This window comes from Megalobrama amblycephala, linkage group LG22, assembly GCF_018812025.1.
Source record: "Megalobrama amblycephala isolate DHTTF-2021 linkage group LG22, ASM1881202v1, whole genome shotgun sequence".
Classification (NCBI taxonomy): domain Eukaryota; kingdom Metazoa; phylum Chordata; class Actinopteri; order Cypriniformes; family Xenocyprididae; genus Megalobrama; species Megalobrama amblycephala.
This window is the reverse complement of record NC_063065.1, coordinates 17,169,650-17,186,039: the sequence shown is the minus strand read 5'-3', so window position 1 is coordinate 17,186,039 and position 16,390 is coordinate 17,169,650. Positions and strand designations below refer to the sequence as shown.

At 35.3% G+C, this 16,390-nt stretch overlaps 2 protein-coding genes across 3 annotated transcripts; both read left to right on the top strand.

Annotated features, from left to right (window-relative positions):
- Positions 1-15,572, top strand: armc3 (armadillo repeat containing 3). 2 transcript variants are annotated; one of them, XM_048175096.1, is made up of 22 exons: positions 1-96; positions 204-251; positions 330-447; positions 579-704; positions 785-853; positions 4,212-4,387; positions 4,635-4,829; positions 5,014-5,197; positions 6,338-6,490; positions 6,617-6,725; positions 6,813-7,062; positions 7,255-7,391; positions 9,323-9,491; positions 9,594-9,694; positions 10,573-10,671; positions 11,821-12,015; positions 12,096-12,258; positions 12,482-13,311; positions 14,262-14,359; positions 14,475-14,551; positions 15,095-15,242; positions 15,381-15,572. In XM_048175096.1, the coding sequence occupies exons 2-18, from the start codon at positions 204-206 to the stop codon at positions 12,680-12,682; spliced, it is 2,493 nt and encodes an 830-aa protein (XP_048031053.1). In that variant the 5' UTR covers positions 1-96; the 3' UTR covers positions 12,683-13,311; positions 14,262-14,359; positions 14,475-14,551; positions 15,095-15,242; positions 15,381-15,572. The 2 variants fall into 2 exon arrangements, with proteins under 2 accessions (XP_048031053.1, XP_048031054.1); XM_048175097.1 differs by having other exon boundaries at positions 50-96; positions 188-251.
- msrb2 (methionine sulfoxide reductase B2) lies at positions 13,082-15,572 on the top strand. Its single transcript, XM_048175098.1, has 5 exons — positions 13,082-13,311; positions 14,262-14,359; positions 14,475-14,551; positions 15,095-15,242; positions 15,383-15,572. The coding sequence occupies exons 1-5, from the start codon at positions 13,185-13,187 to the stop codon at positions 15,485-15,487; spliced, it is 555 nt and encodes a 184-aa protein (XP_048031055.1). The 5' UTR covers positions 13,082-13,184; the 3' UTR covers positions 15,488-15,572.
- Positions 15,573-16,390: the final 818 nt, after the last annotated feature.

Below are 16,390 nucleotides of genomic sequence, written 5' to 3'. Positions count from 1 at the left end.
TCTTGCCCCACCTACAGGTGAAATGGTAAATTACATCTGTCACCTAGCAACAGCAGCTAAACAGAAACCCAAGCACACAACTTTCAGTTGTAGCAGGTATTTTTTATGTCTTTTAGAATTTGTTTATTATAATTATGTTTCGTAGAAATGGTTTATTTAGGTGTTTTTGTTATTATTTATCTTGTTGGCGGGTTGACATCTAGATGGGGAAAAAAGTCAAAAAAGAGGCCGAGACATTCCAGAAAGATGTGGTGAGAACATTTTTCTTCACTCGAGTGATTTTCCAGTGCTTTCTTGAAATATTTTCAACCTAAGTATTATTCCTTCAGTTCGACCCTCTACCTATCGAGAGCAAAACAGCAGCGACAGCGGTTCTCATGCTCAGCTCTCCTGAAGAAGAGGTGCTGGCAAAAGCTTGTGAAGCTATCCACAAATTCGCAGAAAAAGGTAACAGTCTAATCTAGTCTTACCGTCTAAGGTCATTGAGAATTTTGCAGAGGTAAGTGCTCACTGTTCCCTTGTGTGACTCTCCTTTATTGATCAATGTGTGTGTTCTGCTGTTGTGCTGATATTTTTAGGTGATGAGAATAAGACTTCTTTGATGTGCTTGGGAGCGATTGAACCTCTTTGTCGTCTCATTTCTCACGAGGACAAGACTGTGCGCAGGAATGCTGTCATGGCTCTGGGCGTCATGGCTTCTAACAGTACGTAGGGTACAAAAATAGGCACTGCTTGTAAATCAAAGGATGTTCAGTTTTCATTTTTAGTTGTCATTTTTAAACAGATGAAGTTAAAAACTGTTTGAAGACACTGGATGTGATACCTGCAGTTATCAGCAAACTGTCACCTGAAGGTACAGGCACTTTTTTTTTTTCATTTTCAAATTCAATGTGCATTATATATATACAGGCGCTGGTCATATAATTAGAATATCGTGAAAAAGTTCATTTTTTTATTGTAAATTATTTTTAAAAATTAAACTTTCATATATTCTAGATTCCCTACATGTAAAGTAAAACATTTCAAAAGTTTTTTTATTTTATTTTTTTATTTTGTTGATTAGAGCGTACAGCTCATGAAAGTCCAAAATCCAGTATCTCAAAATATTAGAATATTTACATTTGAGTTTCATTAAATGACCATCCCTACAGTATAAATTCCGGGTATCTCTTGTTCTTTGAAACCACACTAATGGGGAAGACTGCTGACTTGGCAATGGTCCAGGAGACAATCATTGACACCCTCCACAAAGTGAGTAAGTGACAGAAGGTCATTACTGAATGGGGTGGCTGTTTATAGAGTGAAATATCAAAGCATATTAAATGCAAAGTTGACTGGAAGGAAGAAATTGGGTAGGCAAAGGTGCACAAGCAACAGGGATGACCACAAGCTTGAGAATACTGTCAAGTAAAGCCGATTCAGACACTTGGGAGAGCTTCACAATGAGTAGAATGAAGCCGGAGTCAGTGCATCAAGAGTCACCACACTCAGATATCTTCAGGAAAAGGACTACCAAGCCACTTCTGAAACAGAAACAACGTCAGAAGCTTCTTACCTGGGCTAAGGAGAAAAAGAACTGGACAGTGAACAGTGGTCGAAAGTCCTCTTTTCAGATAAAAGTAAATTTTGCATTTCATGTTGAAATCATGGTCCCAGAGTCTGAATGAAGACTGGAGAGGCACAGAATCCAAACTGCTTGAAGTCTAGTGGGAAGTTTCTGAAGTTAGTAATGATTTGGGGGGGCCGTGACGTCTGCTGGTGTTGGTCCATTGTGTTTTATCAAGTGCAAAGTCAATGCAGCCATCTTCCAGGAGATTTTGGAGCACTTTATGCTTCCATCTGCTAACAAGCTTTATGGAGATGCTGATTTCCTTTTCCAGCAGGACTTTAGCACCTGCCCACAGTGCAAAAACCACTTCCAAGTGGTTTGCTGACCATGATATTACTGTGTTTTATTGGCCAGCCAACATGCCTGACCCCTGAATCTATGGGATATTTTCAAGAAAGATGAGAAACAGTCGATCCAACAATATACAGATGAGCTGAAGGCTCAGTAGTGCCTCAGCAGTGGCACAGGCTGATCACTTCCATGCCACACTTCACTGATGCTGTAATTTGTGCTAGGTGCAAGTCATTTGCTGTAATATGTGCTGCCGACCAAGTATTGAGTGCACAAATGAACATACTTTAAAGAACTTGAACTTTTCTGTTTTGAAAATCCATTTTTTGATTGATCTTAGGAAATATTCTAATATTTTGAGATACTGGATTTTGGACTTTCATGAGCTGTACGCTCTAATCATCAAAATTAAAAAAAAAAACTTTTGAAATGTTTTACTTTACATGTAGGGAATCTAGAATACATGAAAGTTTCATTTTTAAAAATAATTTACAATAAAAAAAATGAACTTTTTGATGATATTCTAATTATATGACCAGCACCTGTGTATATATATATATATATATATATATATATATATATACACACACAAATATATATATACTGTATATATAATGCTGTCAAATCAATTAATCACAATTAATCACATCTAACATAAAAGTTTGTAAATATATACAAACATGTGAAAAAGTTTGGACATCTTATTGAATTCAGTAGTTTTCCATATCAGGACATAATAAAAAATCATCTGGTCCTTGGCAGGTCTTAAAATTTGGAAAATAAAATCTCAGATTAACAACAACACATTTTTACATTTATTTAGCATAAATAAAGCCAAGATGAAAACTAAGGACACACTATGATTCAGTTGTTTATAGATCCACTTTTAGCAGCAATAACTTGAAGTAATCATTTTCTGTCTGACTTTATCAATCTCTCGCATCTTTCTGGAGGAATTTTGGTCCATTTTTCTTTACAAAGTTGCTCCAGTTTATTGAGGTTTGTAGGCATTTGTCTATGCACAGCTCTCGCCACAGATTTAGTTTTTTATTTTCAGTCGGGTTGAGGTCTGGACTTCACTAGGCGAGTGCAACACCTTGATTCTTTTCTTTTTTAGCCATTCTGCTGTAGATTTGCTGGTGTTTTTGGGATCATTGTCCAGTTGCATGACCCAATTTTGGCCGAGCTTTAGCTGTCGGACGGATGGCCTCACATTTGACTTTAGAATACTTTGGTATACAGAGGAGTTCATGGTCAACTCAATGTCTGTGAGATGCCCACTTCCTGTGACTACAAAACAAGCCCAAAATCATCAACCCTTCACCAGCATGCTTGACTTTTGGTATGAGGTGTTTATTCTGATATGCTGTGTTTAGTTTTCACCAAACTTGGTGCTGTGCATTATGGACAAACATGTCCAATTTGGTCTTGTCTATCCAAAGGACTTTGTTTGATAAGTCCTGTGGTTTGTTCAGATGCAACTTTGCAAACCTAAGCCATGCTGCCATGTTCTTTTTAGAGAGAAGAAGCTTTCTCCTGGCAACCCTTCTAAACATGCCATATTTGTCCCATCTTTTTCTAAGTGTACTGTCATGAACTTTATCATTTAACATGTTAACTGAGGCCTGTAGAGTCTGAGGTGTAGTTCTTGGATTGTCTGCAATCTTGAGGTGAATTTGCTGGGACGTCCACTCATGGGAAGACTGGTGTGTGTTTTGAATGTCTTCCTCACAATAGAATAATGGACTTCACATTGTTTGGAAATGGCCGTATAGCCCTTGTCAGATTGATGGCAGCAACAACTGCTTCTCTAAGATCATTGCTGATGTCTTTCCTCCTTGGCATTGTGTTAACACACAACTGAAGGCTCCAAACCAACAAAATGCCAAAACTTCTGCTTTTATAGAGGTGATCACACTCGTTGATGATCAATTCATCAAAGGCATTTGATTAGCACTCTTAATTCCTATGTTAACAGTAAGGGTGTCCTTAGTTTGTCTCACATGGCTTTTCCATTTTGGCCTAGTTTTTGTTAAATAAATAATGAAACGGTGTGATATGTCATTTGTTGTTGTTCATCTGAGGTTTTATTTTCCAAGACCTGCCAAGGACCAGATGATTTTTTATTATGTCCTGATACGGAAAATCATGGAATTCAATAGGGTGTCCTAACGTTTTCACATGAATGTATTTAGGTGTGTGTGTGTGTGTGTGTGTGTATATATATATATATATATATATATATATATATATATATATATATTCTCTTTTTAATTTCTTTTCTCCTTACCCACCACCTTCTTTTCCTCAGAGAATATTGTGGTCCACGAGTTTGCCACTTTGTGTTTGACGTCATTGTCAGTGGACTTCTCCTACAAGATCCAGATATTTGACCACAAGGGACTTGAACCTCTTATTCATCTCTTGTCTAGCCCGGATCCTGATGTGAAGAAAAATTCTGTGGAGTGCATATTTAATCTTGTACAAGTAAGACAACAGATGTCAGAGTCTGACAGAAGGTCTGTTGTGAATTAGACTAAAAGACATTTGTCAGGGTGGTATTTTACAGCACTAACAAAACACAGTTGTTAGACGAAAATGGAATTTGAAACAATTTGTATTTTCAATGATGTCATAGATATTTGATCAGCTTTAAAAGCATAACCCTTTGACTTCCAGAAGGATGCTGTTAAAATCAATTATTTGTGCACTTTTCTGCTTTTTGCACACTCAGGACATTCAGAATCGAGCGGCTGTGCAGCGTCTAAATGGACTCCCCCCACTTCTGGATCTGCTGCGCTCAGAGTTCCCAGTTATTCAGCAGCTTGCACTGCGCACCATAGAGAACATCACCACTGACAGTGAGACCCGTGTGGCCTTTAGGAATGTACAGGGCTTTGACAGAATCCTGGAGCTCCTTGCGACCAAAGTAGGCTAATTATTCTCATCTGAATTATTCATGCGCACTTAGCCTTTTCGAAACTGCTCCTTAGTCACCTTCATTATGAGCAATCAAACTTCTTGTACGCAAGTTGAGAACAATTCAAGTGATTCAATCAAAATCAAGCAGCACATGATTGAGCAGTAATGGCAGCTGTGTCTCTTCCCTACAGGAGTTTAGTGAACTGCATGAGGGGGCTCTCAGGGTTATCTGTAACTGTCTGGAAGACAGCGAGGCCATGCAGCTTATTCAGACGATGGGTGGCCTGGAACAGATACTGCAATTTGTTGGCACGTCCACACTGCCTGAAGCGCAGGCTAATGCAGCCAAAGCCATAGCCAGGATGGCACAGAGCAGTACGGAGAAAAAAAACATCATATCTTTACACTTTTTTGGCAAATGACAGTTTGTCCTCTCTATACTCTCAGACAACATGTCCAGACATTGTAAAACAGCTTGTCAGTACCCTTTAAAAGTACATCTTTGTACCTCATGTAAAATACATGTTTAGTACTTTAAAGGTGTAAATAATTTTCTGTCATAATTTAATAGCCCTTATGTTGTTCCAAAACTGTGGAACATAAAACATATTTTAAGAAATGTGTCTGTTTTTTTGCCCATACAATGGAAGCCAGTGGTCACCAAAATGGTTTGGTTACCAGCATTCTTCATTTATTTATTTAGGTTTGTAATGACTTGAGGGTGAGCAAATGATGACAGAATTTTCATTCTTGGACAAACTTTCCAGAAGGGTACATATTAGTACTTTAAGGGCACAGTTTGTACCATAAAGGTGCATATTAGTACTTTTATATGTTCATATTAGTACCTTAAGAGGACATATATTTTACATATTGTAAAGATACCCTTAAAGTACTAATATGTACCTGTAAATACAAATATGTACCCTTAAAGTAGTAATATGTCCACTTTAGGTACTTATATGTATCCTTAAATTACAAATATGTACTTTGAAAGAGCTATTATGTCTTCTTAAGACACTAATATAATTACATATTAGCACTTTAAGGGTACATATTTGCATTTTAGGATGAATATTAAAGAAGACATATTAGTACTTTAAGGGTGTATATAAAAGGACATAATATTACTTTAAGGGTACATATTTGTATTTTAAGGTTGCATATTAGTACTATAAGGACATATTAGTACTTTAAGGGTGTACATTTGTACTTACATGTATAAATGAATATTTTAAGGGTACAAATTTGTACTTTAATGTATATTGGACATACTACTTCAAGGGGACATATTTGTATTTACAGGTACATATTGGTACTTTAAGCATGCATATTAGTACCTTAAGACGACATATTAGTATTTTAAGGGTACATATAGGTGTAGCTTTAAGATATACTTATGTTTTGTTCATTTTGTCTGACAGTGTAGTAAGAACTAGTATTAAGCAAAAGAGGATTTTTTTCATAATTTAATTTTAATTGTGTAAAAATGTCTTTTTTTTTCTCTCCATAAAGGTGAGAACAGAAAAATTCTTCATGAACGGAATGTAGAAAAAGCCCTTACTGATCTTCTCATGCAGGATAATGAGAGTGTGCGTACTGCTGTATGCCAGGCTGTGGCAGCAGTGAGCAAAAACCTTTCCAGCAGGGACACATTCAGATGCCTGGGTAATCTCATATACAACAAGTATCCAATCTTATTTCCAATTTTAATTCAATATGACTTTAGTTTTGTTTAATTTATCATCTTGTCCTTTTGTGTCTTTGAAGAGCCAATGTGCCTGTGTGTTTCAGATGCGATCGGGCCCATTGTGCAGCTGCTGAACAGTGAAGGAAGTGAGTTGAGAACGGCAGCCGCAGAGGCCCTGTCCAGCCTGACCAACAGCAACAATCTCAATGCTTAGTGAGTCATAATCTTGAAGTGCAACGAGATTGTATAGTCAATAAATACAGTATTGCACAACTCTAATGTACCTGTTTTCATTTTCAGTGCTATATATGATGCAGGGGGTGACGAGCTCTTGGTGCAACAGCTGCGAGACAGCTGCACGGGAGCAGCTGTGTATGCGGCATCGGTCTTGACAAACATGGCATCGCAGGAGGAGCTGCGCAGAAGCATTCTGGCCCATGAAGCTATGCCAGCATTGGTGGAGCTGCTACACTCCACTGACAACAACACACTCATCAGTGCAATGCAGGCTGTGGCTTCACTGGCCTGTGATGCAGAGGCCAGGCTAGAGGTAGCGGTGCACTGCACAAAAAAAGTCAATTTCAAAGGTCTACACAATCACCACAGTTTATCAGTTGAGTGTAGAAAAAACAAACTTTTTTCTGGGTCAGGGGTGTAAAGGACGTACAGTAAATGGATATTGTTCTACATTGCATTATGTGCTGTTTCTGGTGATTGTTTTTCTGTTTTTCTTTACATGCAGCTGAGAAATGTTGGAGGCCTGTCACCTTTAGTTCAGCTGCTCAAATCGATCCATGCTGAAATTCGGAGAAATGCTTGCTGGGCAATTAGTGTGTGTGCAAACGATGAAATAACAGCCCTAGAATTGTGCAGTGCTGGGTAAGCATGTTTTATGCTTTAATACACTAAATGTTTCAAGTTCAAAGTAGATATTTCTAAGTATATACAGTACAGTCCAAAAGTTTGGAACCACTAAGATTTTTAATGTTTTTAAAAGAAGTTTCGTCTGCTCACCAAGGCTACATTTATTTAATTAAAAATACAGTAAAAAACAGTAATATTGTGAAATATTATTACAATTTAAAATAACTGTTTTCTATTTGAATATATTTCACAAAGTATTTTATTCCTGTGATGGCAAAGCTGAATTTTCAGCATCATTACTCCAGTCTTCAGTGTCACATGATCCTTCAGAAATCATTCTAATATGCTGATCTGCTGCTCAAGAAACATTTAATGTGTACAATTGTACAAAACATTTGTGTACAATATTTTTTTTCAGGATTATTTGATGAATAGAAAGTTCACAAGAACAGTGTTTATCTGAAATCTAATCTTTTGTAACATTATAAATGTCTTTACTGCCACTTTTGATTGATTTAATGCATCCTTGCTGAATAAAAGTATTCATTTCTTTAATTTCTTTTCAAAAAAATAAAAATAAAAATTCTTACTGACCCCAAACTTTTGAACAGTAGTGTATAATGCTACAGAAGCTTTGTATTTCAGATAAATGCTGTTCTTTTGAACTTTCTATTCATCAAGGGATCCTGAAAAAAAAAGTACACAACTGTTTTCAACATTGAAAATAATCATAAATGTTTATTGAGCAGCAAATCAGCATATTAGAATGATTTCTGAAGGATCATGTGACACTGAAGACTGGAGTAGCGATGCTGAAAATTCAGCTTTGCATCACAGGAATAAATTACTTTGTCAAATATATTTAAATAGTACACAGTTATTTTAAATTGTAATAATATTTCACAATATTACAGTTTTTTACTGTATTTTTAATTAAATAATGTAGCCTTGGTGAGCAGACGAAACTTCTTTTAAAAACATTAAAAATCTTAGTGGTTCTAAACTTTTGGACTGTACTGTACATTAACACCATAAATGGAGCATGTTTCCATACCAATCGGCCTTCAATTTATATATATATATATATATATATATTTAAAAAAAAACATTAAAGGGATAGATCACCCAAAAATGAAAATTTTGTCATCATTTACTCACCCTTGTTGTTCCAAACCTGTATAAATTTCTTTGTTCTGCTGATGGCAAAGGAAGATATTTGGAAGAATGTCAGTAACCAAACAGATCTCGCCCTCCATTGACTACCATAGTATTTACTTTCCCTACTATGGTAGTAAATGGGGGCGAGATCTGTTTTAACTTGCAAGGATTTTAATTTTAATTTAGATGTTTACAACATTAGAATGAACTGTTAAAGCAAAAGCAGTAGATGGCAGTAAATCCCAAATATTAGATTTCTGGAAGAAAATTAAGCTTACTTTAGGACCAGATTTTGCATTTATGTTTATGTTTTATGACAGTTAAACACATTTTCCTTCAAACTTCTCATTCCTGCAAAGCATCTGGACATTTTACATAATTCACATTATTCTCGGTAGCTATTTTCATTATATTGTAATCACAGTAATTTTTGTATTTAAATCAACTGAAATATAATTTAAGTAAATATTTTGAAGAATAAATACTACCATCATATAAAAATTACAATTTACAATTTAAATGATATATGTTTTCCTCACACTTTTTTTTGCATTACATTATATTTGTATGCAGATTAACTGTTATAATTTTCATAAACATTATATCACAATGCAGTACTACTACTACTAATATTGTAGTGGTGCCAAAATAGGCTTCAATTTTTGAAATATGATCAGGACATGTTCCTGACAGGTTTTGAGAAATTTATTCTTTTAGATGTTTTTGCTGTTTAAGGCTAACTTCATTGATTGTTCTGTCATTTGATTTTGTTGTCATCAATCTTACAGAGCTCTAGAGATACTCCAGGAAATCAACCTGTCACCACACCGTAACAACAAATTTAGTGAGCTGGCACTACAGAAGCTTCTGGACAGCAATCTATCGTTGAAGTATAGTCTGACAGGACACCTGTCAGCCAGCGATATAACCACTGATGGCTTCTACGACCCTGGACAGGTCCACACGTGAATGTTTTTCAAGAGAAAAATATATCCTCAATCGTAGAGGTTGCACAAATCAATAACTTCTATTTTATCTTGCTTTCTCTTCCTCCTGCAGATAAGAATGGGTCATCAGGTTCCTACCTTAGAGGATATATCAAAACAAGTTGTCAACCAACATCGAGCCACTATTGCGGTTAATGGGAAGCCCCCGGATCAGTATGTTAAGGCCAAGAGTTATGCTTAGGAAACCTACTGTTTCAAATTACTGTCACATGAAACTTGTTCAAACATTGTATCAAACAGCTCCACAAATAGCAGTTTTTCTCACCGATTTAATGTATTCATAGTCATTTGGGGGGCACATTTAGTCTTTTTTCACTAGTATTTAGATCTCTTTTCACTTCTGCAATCTCACTTTAGAGACAAAACAAGTTCTTTGTGGAGAATAAAGACTTTCAGAGCCCGTCCTCTTCCACCCCATTAGTTCTACAGCAGCACACTTGAATATTAAATACCTCTGTTGCACAACAGATAGATGCAGATAGATGATTTTCCCCCCGGGGAAAATTCTTTTGCATGCATTGGCTCTGGAATCTGGCCTAGATCTCCCACAAGAGAAATGGGAATTCTGCCACTTGAGACCTAAGCAACAAAATTTATGCTCAGTTCAAGTTAATTACATTCTAAATTTTAAACAGAACATTACTTGATTGCGTTAAATTTTTGTTTTTGTGTTTGTGGATTCGATTCTACCATATAAATTAGTTGATTTACACAAGTGAGCACAAAGGTCATTTGATCCACATCTCTAGGAAATGTGTAGTAGTTTGCTGTTTTTGCTTTGTGGATGGGTAACACTTTATTTTAGTGATGTAGTTACACGTTACTACATGTAAATATTATAGTAATAACAGTAAATTATGCATAATTACAACCCTAAACCAAACCCTAACCCTAACTCTATAGTAAGTACATGTAGTTAATTAATATTACTCAGTACTTATTTGAGTAATTACAATGTAACTACGGCACTGTAAAATAAAGTGTAACCTGTGCATGTTAAGGTTTAAAAATGCTTCTTTCTCTTCTATCAGATCTATTACCAAGGAACCAGATGATCGTAAGTCAGACAGTCCAACAGAAACTACAGCCTCATCTGTTATGAGCAGCAAAAGGAGCAGCAAAACACCAAGGTGTGTGAGTTGTGTATACTTATAGACAGTGTTGGGGAAAGTTACTTTTAAAAGTAATGTATTACAATATTGCATTCCTAAAAAAAGTAACTAATTGTGTTACTTTATTACTTTTTATGAAAAGTAATGCGTTACATTACTTTTGCATTACTTTTTTTCACCGGGGCTGGGCTTGCTTGTTTTTTTGTTTTGTTTTGTTTTGTTTTTAATAAAAACAAAAAAAGTTCTATTTTTGGCAAATGTTAAGGCCCTTTCACACCAAAAGTGAAATGAATAAATGCATATTTATGCCTGTACAGTAGAGGGCGCAGCTCAAACAAACTTTCAACTGTGCTGCTATTCTGGATCAAAGAAGAATAGGATACAGGAGAAGGAAGTTCAACTCATTTCTAAATCTAATCTAAAGTCATTTTTGCTTATTAGTATGGTTGAATTAGATCATTGAAGTTCAGCAGCAAGGACACTGGTTAATAAAATTAGATTAAATACATATAATTGTATGTAAAGTATATTTGTGTAATTTAATATAGTTAATTATTACAGGATTGCATAAAATTCTGAGATTGCATTTCACTGTTTTTATTCATTTTTTTTATTCATTTACTGGATGTTTTCGTACAAGTGAGATGAGTAAATGCCTGTTAACATTTAGTCTACCTCTGCACTTTATTTCTTTTAAAATGGGGACAGGAGAGCTGTCAGTCAACAAATTTGAAAAAGTAACTTGCATTACTTATTTGAAAAAGTTACTTAGATATTTTGTTGTAAATTGAAAAAGTAATGCGTTACTTTACTAGTTACTTGAAAAAGTAATCTGATTATGTAACTCAAGTTACTTGTAATGAGTTACCCCCCAACACTGCTTATAGATGGGTTGTTCCCACTTTATATTAGGTGGCCTTATCTACTATGTACTTACATCAAAAATAAGTACAATGTACTTATTGTGTTCATACTGTGTTGCAAAACACTTTTGCTGCTATTGAAATTGGATACACATGTAAGATGAGATGTATGTACACAATAAGTGCATTGTATCAAATGATTAATTTAAATGTAAGTACATAGTAGTTAAGGCCACCTAATGTAAAGTGGGACCGATGGGTTTCCTGTAAACTATGTTTCTTGCTCTCATCTCTCTTTCTAAAGTAAAATGAAGGGAAAGGGTCAAAAAGAGGATGAGAAAAAGAAGGACGAGGATGAGAGTAAGCCACAGCAGGAGACGGTGGTAGATGAAGCATGGAGCTTGCCGTATGACGCTGCGTTTCATAACCTCCTCCAAGAGGCTGCCGAATCCATCTCGCCACTTCAGGATGAGGTCAAAATGTATACGGCTTTGGCCATGTGAGTTTTTTATGTTTTCATTGTCATCCCATATTCAACATCCACGTGGCAGAAATGTGATAAGTGATCATTTCTCACAGGTTAGTGTGCGAGGCAATGGGCGGCCAGGTTGAGCCAGAGAAGCTGCATGACTTCCTGTGGGAACTGCACATTAGCGAGCTGAAGTTTGAAGCCTGTTCCAACATCGTTCTCATTGGAAAGATAAAAAAGGGCACCTACTTTCACAGAGCGTTGCTTTTCAAGGTAATTTATGCTCCAGAGATCCTTTGTGCTATTGACAGGACCCCCCCGTGTGTAAAACAGTGATCTTCAGGACTGTAATAATTTAATAACCATATAATAAAAATCAAATTTGTGAATATTTAGTGGGATGTGTCCCCAAAATTGTTCTTTGTGGTTACGTCATTAGTTGCAGCAGATATTTCTGCCCAATTGTATGTAAGTGATTAATTGCAATACATTTTAGGTTCTTGCAGACCGAATTGGGCTGAGCTGCAGTCTCATAAGAGGAGAATACAACCGTGCCTGGAACGAAATCCTCATCGCCGGTCCAAAGAAACGTTATGGATACTCTCAGCCTGAAAGTTATATTATAGATCTCATGCACCAACCTGGAAACCTTATGAAAAGCAACTCACCAGCAGCTCTGGCATATCAGACCATTTAATAACTATAACATTGGATAAGGCAACATTTCTCATTTTTAAGACATATTTTATTTATTATAATCTGTTAAAATGAAGTGAATTAAATTCTAATAAAGTATTATCAAAACTGATGTGTATTCTGGTTAATTTTCTTTACATTAAATCATCTCTGATGATAATAACTGGTTGAGGAAGGCGGTAAGGTCAAAGTCTACGATGAAATAGACTGATGATAAGAGCGAAAACACTCCAATAAGACGGAAAACAACTCCAAAATCCCATTTTTCAAAACTTCGATACGCATGATGCGGTTAGTCCACTGACAAAAGGTGCAAAGTTTGATCAGCTTCAGCTAGTCGACCGTGACCCATAAAGTAGGCTATGTGAGTTGTGACCGTTTTCCGGTGCTCGAGCTGCGAGGGGGGAATGAAGACAACTGAGCTCAATTCAGCTTCTTTTCAGTCTATTGAGTAGCCCATGTTAACTAATAGTGGAGAAAGTCAGGCCACTGCATGAAATAATATGTCGAGAAAAATGTCACGTTTTCTAGTTCGCTTCTCCTCTATCGTTTCCAGCGGAGCGACTGCCAAATCAATTTTACCTCAAAAGAGGATATTTGTAGGGATTCGGCTGATTTCTACATCTACGGGTAGGGGTTTATTTCGATATATATTGTGTTTCAAAAATGAATTGCCTCAAGATATTCTTTCAATTGTAATTATTTTATATTTTGTCTACTTTAAATGTATGTGCAATTGCATTTAGTTATCTAGTGAGTCGGTGCAAAGTGCAGTTATTCTTGTCATGTCGCTCAGAACATGCATGCGTGACCTGATTACTCAAATGCAGTGTTGCCTTTTGAGAAAGGCCTGCAAAAGAAACAGTTTATATGTGATGAATGATTTTTTTTTTTTTTTTTTTTAAATAAATGAACAATTAAAGAAAACTTTCATTACCTCTAGTCTACATCAACCTGTCCTGCAGTGACGCCGGAAATTACACGAATTCAAATACAAATGCAATTAAAATACAAAATAGCAGTGTTTGACTGATAATGATCTTTGATCTAGAAATAAAGTAAATAATATTAGCTATCTATCTATCTATCTATATATATATATATATATATATATATATATATATATATATATATATATATAATTTTAGATATAATAATTGTATATATTTTAATGTTTCTTAGGTATGATCATATATCTGATTTCCTTTATTTTTGTTTTAAATTGAGATTTGAGACAAACCATCTAATACCACAAAAAACAAAAACAAACAAAAAACAGAAATGATCAAATCCATAGTGTTGGTGTTGTTTTCTCACCAGAAATGATGTCACTTCCTAGAGAATGATGTCAATAAAGACCAGACTTTTGTTAAAGGGACACTACAGAAGACCAACATGATGAATGTGAAACCTGTAAACCTGAAAAATTGTTACCAATTTAAACAATATTCCCAAGATGATGTTTTGTTTGATACATGTTCAGTAGGGAAATGTTTCGTGTGGGTTTCAAATATTATCCAGTGTACATAAATAATGAGGACAAAAATGTACTGCATTTACGACTCTGGCTGTTTGTGCAGGTTTGCAGTCATTGACACGTTATGACCAGTCCACGGATTGGCAGAGGAAGCTGACTCCAGAACAGTACGTTGTTACAAGAGAAAAGGGCACAGAGGTGGTAAGTTAACAAAGCAATAATAATGTATAAACAACAATACGTATGTGTAAGCATATGCACAACATTGCATAGCTTGCACAATTAAAAAAAAACATATATCTTTTTTATTTCCTAGCCGTTCAGTGGCATCTACCTGAATCACAATGAGGTGGGTATGTACCACTGTGTTTGCTGTGACTCCCCTCTTTTTAGGTAAGAATTTTTATAAACCAAAATCAAAATACAATTAAAAGTGTGTAATTCTCCTTTAAGACACTCTGATACTTTAATGACAGTATTTACAATTATAAAGAAAAACATTAATGATAAAAAATTAATATTAAATATAAAAATATAAATTTTAAATATGAGAAATATATATATATATATATATATATATATATATATATATATATATATATACATACATACATACAGTCAAACCAAAATGTATTCAGACACCTTGAACATTTCATTCATTAATACAGTTTGTTCAGGTCAAAGTGTCTGAATAATTTTTGGTCCCAAATTTTTATCAATTTTACTTGTAGAAGAATTTTTGGGTATAATATGTCACATTTCAGTTTATTTTGCTATCCTCACTTACATAAATGGACTATAGTGTCCTGTGCCCACTAGTAAAAAAATATTCAAAAAATATCTAGTATCTGAATAATTTTTGGTTTGACTATATATATGTTTTGCATAAGTTAAAACTTGCAAAGATAAATGCATTTCTGCCTTTCGGTCCAATAGCTCAGAAGCAAAATATGATGCAGGAACTGGGTGGCCGTCCTTCCATGAGGCTCACGGGACATGGGAAAAAGACGAGAGTCATGCCAACATTGTCCGTCGCCCTGACAACTCGCTTGGTAGCACAGGAACAGAGGTTATCTGCAAACATGTGAGTGCAGGACACAACAATGTCAGCCAGTTGAGTTATTGCGTTGGCAATGGTAACATACGGTGTGTAATGAATACAAATTCCACCCTTCATTTCAGGTTCCCAGATACCACTATAACATGTAATTTTGTTTTATAGTGTGCGATGCCCATCTTGGACATGTCTTTGATGATGGTCCAGATCCGACTGGCCAGAGATTCTGCATCAACAGCGTAGCTCTAAACTTTAAGCCCAGAGAAAAATAGCGCAGAGACATCCAGCAGTTATATCCTTGGACAGGATTTTACAGTTATTCAGTACAAATAAAGAAAACAGATAGCATTTGAATAATAAATGTCCATTGTGGTATGCTATGAGTTACAGTTTACAAGGTTTATTTTGAAAAAAAAAAAAAAAAAAAAAAAAAAACCTTTGGAGGTTGTGTGAAGAGAAAGTTGCAGATTAAACATCCCATATCCCCCACCTCAAAAAGGTGTCATTATTTTCCTATCCACAGTAATGATGAATTTTGCATATAAATGTACATTAAAGTGGTAGTTCACCCAAAAATGAAAATTCTGTCATCATTTACTCTCCCTCAAGTTGTTCCAAACCTGTATGAATTTCTTTCTTCTGCTGAACACAAACGAAGATATTTTGAAGAATGTCAGTAACCAAACAATTGATTGACTCCACTGACTTCCATAGTATGGAGAAAACAACAACAACAAAACATGGGACCCATCAACTGTTTGGTTACCGACATTCTTCAAAATATCTTCGTTTATGTTCAGCATAAGAAAGAAATTCATACAGGTTTGGAACATCTTAGGGGTGAGTAAATGATGACAATTTTCATTTTTGGGTGAACTATCCCTTTAAAATCTGAGAATGCACTCACTTTACACTCATAAAAATAAAGGTTCAAAAGGGAGTTTCACAGTGAAGCCATAGAAGAAAAGAACCTTTCAGTCAACACTTAAAAGAACCATTTTTGCTTAGTTTGAAGAACATTTAAAAGAACCTTTATTAAATAGAAAGTTTCCATGGATGTAAAAGGTTCCTCATGGAAAATTGATGCCAATAAATAACCTTTCCTTTTAAGAATGTATGACAAAAAATAGTTTGTAAATGTCATGTTTGGTTGTATTAAAGTGAATATTGTCAGA

Coding starts and splice junctions, on each gene's coding strand:
- msrb2 (XM_048175098.1), top strand. CDS start 13,185: ATGTCGAGAAAAATGTCACGTTTTCTAGTTCGCTTCTCCTCTATCGTT. Junction 14,360..14,474: donor GAGAAAAGGGCACAGAGGTG/GTAAGTTAACAA, acceptor TTTATTTCCTAG/CCGTTCAGTGGCATCTACCT. Junction 15,243..15,382: donor CAGAGGTTATCTGCAAACAT/GTGAGTGCAGGA, acceptor TGTTTTATAGTG/TGCGATGCCCATCTTGGACA.
- armc3 (XM_048175096.1), top strand. CDS start 204: ATGGGGAAAAAAGTCAAAAAAGAGGCCGAGACATTCCAGAAAGATGTG. Junction 4,388..4,634: donor GCATATTTAATCTTGTACAA/GTAAGACAACAG, acceptor TTGCACACTCAG/GACATTCAGAATCGAGCGGC. Junction 12,016..12,095: donor ATGTATACGGCTTTGGCCAT/GTGAGTTTTTTA, acceptor CATTTCTCACAG/GTTAGTGTGCGAGGCAATGG.